This window comes from Canis lupus, chromosome 12 (assembly GCF_048164855.1).
Source record: "Canis lupus baileyi chromosome 12, mCanLup2.hap1, whole genome shotgun sequence".
NCBI lineage: Eukaryota > Metazoa > Chordata > Mammalia > Carnivora > Canidae > Canis > Canis lupus.
Window position 1 is genome coordinate 3,868,553 of NC_132849.1, and position 5,556 is coordinate 3,874,108.

Here is a 5,556-nt window from a genome sequence, read left to right on the forward strand (position 1 = left end):
ATCCATATAGGCATCACTGCATGCTTTTGGAAGTCCAATGTGCTTTGCAGATAAGGGCTTCTTGGAGGCTTATAAACGCAGTAACTAGAATTTTTATGCCACAGGAAGAAATATCATGTGATCCAGATCCTAAAAGACCTTAGTCTTCCAACATGGCTAATGGGAATCTAGCTGATTATATACACTTCCTATCATCTGTGCAGTTAATTTGGGTTGCCATTTTTATCTGTAATACTTTTTATACTAATTGATTCTATTTTATAAGCATATCCCAAATGACCATCCAGGCCAGAAGTGCTTGCTGGAATTTAGCCCCCCAGAGAGTTTGCTTGAACCATGGCAAAAGACTCTAGCCTTCTTCTCCACTTGAGCAAGAGTCATTTGAAGACTAAGGACTGTTTAGTGAGGTCTATTTAGCTGGTGGAAAATTGTCTTACTATACTGGCTTCTGGACCTGCCTCTATGGATCTCCTGACCCCCATTCCTTTTTGTTCTAAAATGAGTTTCAATCAATCAAGTCCCACCTGGAGTGTGGGGGGGGGGGGCATATATAAACCACCTACCATAGGTTTTTCCTTTTTAGGAAATTATTACTTCCTAGTCAGGGATCCATAGTTTGCACCCATCTCCCACTGCAGTGCATGATATTTGGAGCCTAAATGTGGGTCAAAGGGAGTGAGAGATATGGATAAGAAGGGGCTCTGTCATTTTTAAAATTTCTTTCCCTGACCAAAAAGGGCCACTTTCCCTCTGGGAATGCTGTCTTCAGGTCTTCATCTTAAACACAGAAAGAATCTTCCTTCTTCTCTTAGGTTCACTCATTTTTGCTAAAATGGCTCAACTTCTGAACAGCATACTCACTGTGATCAAGGTTTTCCAGAAATACGCTAAAGAGAATGGGGAATGTACATTGCTGTGCAAGAAGGAGTTGAAGCAGCTGCTCTTAGCTGAGTTTGGAGATATCCTCCGGGTAAGATGCAGACTCTGGCCCCATGAAGTCAAGTGTGAGTGATTCTGATACCTGCATCCGAGGGCTTGATGTTTTTTTTGTTTGATCTGGTCATGCTCCATCTACCCTGTAGCTATGATTTTCAGGCAGCTCCTCAGTACTTCTCTCCCAGCAGACACACGTGTTCACAGGCATACACACACACACACACACACACACACACACACACACCTTCTTACAGCTGAGCTTAATAGGAGGGAATACAACTTCCAACCAGAAATCATTTCTCAGAAGAAATTCTAGATTCATGTCTTGATTTCTGTCCACGTGTCTTCTCATTCATTCATTCAGTAAAAAGTCATTGAACACCTATTCCAGTCCAGCACCCTCCTAGGCACTGGGGATGCAGACATGAATAAAACCAGCTTCTCTTCCCTCTAGGATCTCACACTGTGGTTAGAATGAAGACAGTAAAAAATAATTACAATATAGCATGTGATGGGATGGGATAATCATGCCCCAACTGGTCCAACAAGGGATGAGGTTCTGAGGACCAGTTGATCAAAGACTAGAACCAAGCCCAAGCCATTTCAGATTAATGATTTCCAACCAACGAAGGCTCATACAGAAGTGAAGAGGCTGGGTTGTAGACACTGGCACACATCTTAGTATCTACAGGAGAACAGCTGATTTTGCTCTTTGTTTAATCTTTTCACAGAGACCAAATGACCCAGACACAGTGGAAACCATCCTGAGCCTCTTGGATAAAGACAGAAATGGATATGTTGATTTTCATGAATATCTCTTGTTGGTGTTCCAATTGGCCCAAGCCTGCTATCATAAACTGGATAACAAGTCATATGGCGATAGAATCTCTCAGCAAGAAGAGGAGGAGGGAACACGAGACCATAAGTTTCCAGGAAATAGAGGTAGACAACAGAGGCAGAGGCATGAAGGAGAAAGGCAGGACTCCCACTGTACTCAGTCTGAGAGACAAAACCAGGATGTCCACCAGGATCAGTCTGATAGACAGGATAGGGATTCCCACTATGGTCAGCTTGAGAGACAAGATAGAGACTCCCACTATGGTCAATCTGAAGGACAGGATAGGGACTCTAGCAATGGTCAGTCTGAGAGACAGCATAGGGACTCCCGCTATGGTCAGTCTGAGGGACAGGATAGAGACTCCCACTATGGTCAGTCTGAGGAACAGAATAGAGACTCCCACTATGGTCAATCTGAAGGACAGGATAGGGACTCTAGCAATGGTCAGTCTGAGAGACAGCGTAGGGACTCCCGCTATGGTCAGTCTGAAGGACAGGATAGAGACTCCTGTGATGATCAAAGATGGGGTCATAAATCTAGCAGTAGTCAGTCTAAAAGACAAGGATATATCTTTGCCTTAAATCAGAGTGAGAAACAAATTCACAATTCTCATTATGGCCAAATAAACCAACAGGAATCAGGCTCTTATTATGGACAGTCTCGGAGTTTGGATCAGGAATCAGCATATGGTCAGAGAGATAGACAAAAATTGGACTCCCAATATGGTCAGACAGACAGAAAAAGCCAGAGTTCTCTCTATGGTCAGACAGATAGACAAGGCCTAGGTTCTCAGTATGGCCAGACAGAGAGACAAGACCAGATTTCTCACTATGGGCAGATAGACAGACAAGGCCAGATTTCTCACTATGGTCAGACAGACAGACAAGGCCTGGGTTCTCAGTGTGGCCAGACAGACAGACAAGGCCTAGGTTCTCAGTATGGCCAGACAGACAGACAAGGCCAGATTTCTCACTATGGTCAGACAGACAGACAAGGCCTAGGTTCTCAGTATGGCCAGACAGACAGACAAGGCCTAGGTTCTCAGTATGGCCAGACAGACAGACAAGGCCAGACTTCTCACTATGGTCAGACAGACAGACAAGGCCAGACTTCTCACTATGGTCAGACAGACAGACAAGGCCAGACTTCTCACAATGCTCAGACAGAAAGACAAGGCCTAGGTTCTCAGTATGGCCAGACAGACAGACAAGGCCAGATTTCTCACTATGGTCAGACAGACCGACAAGGCGTAGGTTTTCAGTGTGGCCAGACAGACAGACAAGGCCAGAGTTCCCACTATGGCCAGACAGACAGACAAGGCCTAGGTTCTCAGTATGGCCAGACAGACAGACAAGGCCAGATTTCTCACTATGGTCAGACAGACAGACAAGGCCAGATTTCTCACTATGGTCAGACAGAAAGACAAGGCCTAGGTTCTCAGTATGGCCAGACAGACAGACAAGGCCAGATTTCACACTATGGTCAGACAGACAGACAAGGCCAGAGTTCCCACTATGGCCAGACAGACAGACATGGCCAGATTTCTCACTACGGTCAGCCAGCCAGACAAGGCCAGGGTTCTCACCATGGCCATGGTCAGACAGACATACAAGGCCAAGGTTATCATTATAGCCAAACAGAAAGACAAGGCCTAAGCTCTCATTATGGCCAGACAGACAGACAAGGCCAGGGTTATCATTATGATCAGTCAGACAGACAGAGCTTGAGCTCTCACTATAGTCAGTCAGAGATTAGGGAAACAGGACAAAATAGTTACCACCAAGGGAGTGAGGGAACAAACAGAGACTCATATGTTGAGCAATCAGGAAGGTCAGGGAGACCAAGTCAACAGACTCTGGGGCAGGAAGTAACCCGAAATCAAGGGCAGAGATTCCAGTCTAGGGAAGGGCAACAGAATAGCCATCAGGCATGGGAGCCTGAGGATAGCCAATACCACCAACACAAACTCATAGCACAAATCCAGCAAGAAAGGCCATGTAGTTACAAAAGGGGTGACTGGCAATCATGTAGTAGTGAGCAGGACCACATACAGGCCGAGGCCAGGCAAAGTCATGGAGATGGACACAGCCACCAGGCCAAAGAAGAGCAGGGCCGCCAAAGTTGGGGCAGACATGGTTGTGAGAATAAAGAAACTCCACAGGAGACGCAGGCCAGGCAAACCCATGATAAGGAACAAAGCCATCAGGGACAGGAGAGGCAAACCCACGAAGATGAGCAGACCCATCAGAGGAGGGACAGGCAAACCCGTGAAGGTGAGCAAATCCATCAGAGGCAGGACAGGCAAACCCACGAAGATGAACAGACCCAACAGCGACAAGACAGACAATCCCATGAAGATGAACAGGCTCGTCAACCACAAGACAGACAAACTCACGAAGATGAACACACCTATCAGCGTCGAGACAGGGAAACTGATGACAAGAATCAAAACTGTCAGCAACAATGGGATAGGCAAACCCTTAAGGAGGAAGAAAGGTATCAAGGGTCCCAGGATCGACAATCTTATGGGACTGAGCAAGGCTGTGCTAATAGAGAAAAATTTCAAATGAATGAGAATAGCCAGAGGCAAGGCTCCCAGGGAAGACCCAGTAACCTGACCCTCCATCCCACCCAGAGGGGTGGGAGGCTCCCAAGGAGAGAACAGGGTGGAAGTTACCCTACCAAGGCAGCTCCTGCTCCCAATCCCCTCTATGACTATGTACAAGATCAGAAAAGGAATCAGCACTAGGCTGTGCACACACCACAGCTAAAGCAACTTGAAGCCAAAGAAGAAATCTACATGTCAAGTTTATCTTTACTTCTGTTTAAGAGATTGAAAATGTACGTCTTCCTTCCCTCCTATATCTATTTGCAAGGATGCTTTTGAATACTAGTACTCACTTTTAGGGCATTTTCATTCTTTGAGTAGAAATTCTAGGGTATTCTATTAAGTTAAATCTGAGTGGTAAGTTGGGAGACATAATCAGATCCCAATTTTGGTTAGTTTGGGTATTTAAATCATTTCCTGGTTTTCCCTCTGTTTAGGTGGGTCATGGTTGGATCATTGAATAGCAGAAACTTCTCCCAAAAGTTCAGAAACAGGAAAAGTATTCTGAAGATATATATTATAGCCTGAAGACAAGACACTTGGGCTTTGATGATCTTGGGTTCCTGTGAACGAAACACCAGAAATTGCAAACCTCATAGCCTACACTACAATGAAACATGGTGAGAGGCTTCTAGGAGAGTCATCTCTGAAGTCCATAACATGCCAAGTTTCCCATCCTTTGCCACAGGGGCTGTCCCTTGAGCTGCTATCACTACAGCTGACTGGACTGGTTCCAGCTCCATACTTACCCAGTTTCTGATCATATAAAACAGAAAGCATATGTCATCTGCTTACAAATTCCAACAAGCCAAAACTGTCCATCCATAGCTCTTGAAAACCCTTCAAAGAAAATCTGTGGAATTGTATTAATATACCCAATAAATGATTGGTGAGCAATGATCTCAATGACTCTTTTCCTTCTTCATGATGGGGACATGCTACCCTGTCTTCACTTTGGTGCCATTTTCCAAGAATAAGACCTCATTTCTTGACTTCTAAGATGCCTTTTTCTTTGAGTTCCTGAGCACTGAAGAAGAAGGAAAAGGAGAAGGAGGAGGAGGATAAGGGGAGGAAGTGAAGGGAGAGGAAGAGGAAAAAGAAAAAGAGGAATCAATATAAAACAAATCAAAAAAAAAAAGTCGAAGGAAATTTATCTAAATATTTTTATCTCCTT

General features: G+C 44.9%; 1 protein-coding gene across 1 annotated transcript; it reads left to right on the plus strand.

Annotated features, from left to right (window-relative positions):
• The first annotated feature begins 823 nt into the window (after positions 1-823).
• On the plus strand, positions 824-5,270 carry RPTN (repetin). Its single transcript, XM_072768893.1, has 2 exons — positions 824-970; positions 1,668-5,270. Exons 1-2 carry the CDS (start codon positions 833-835, stop codon positions 4,521-4,523), a joined length of 2,994 nt encoding a protein of 997 aa, XP_072624994.1. The 5' UTR covers positions 824-832; the 3' UTR covers positions 4,524-5,270.
• The last annotated feature ends 286 nt before the right edge of the window (positions 5,271-5,556 follow it).

Excerpts from the sequence above, each read along its gene's own strand:
- RPTN (XM_072768893.1), top strand. The coding sequence starts at position 833 with ATGGCTCAACTTCTGAACAGCATACTCACTGTGATCAAGGTTTTCCAG. Across the intron at positions 971-1,667 it reads AGTTTGGAGATATCCTCCGG|AGACCAAATGACCCAGACAC; the intron begins GTAAGATGCAGA and ends ATCTTTTCACAG.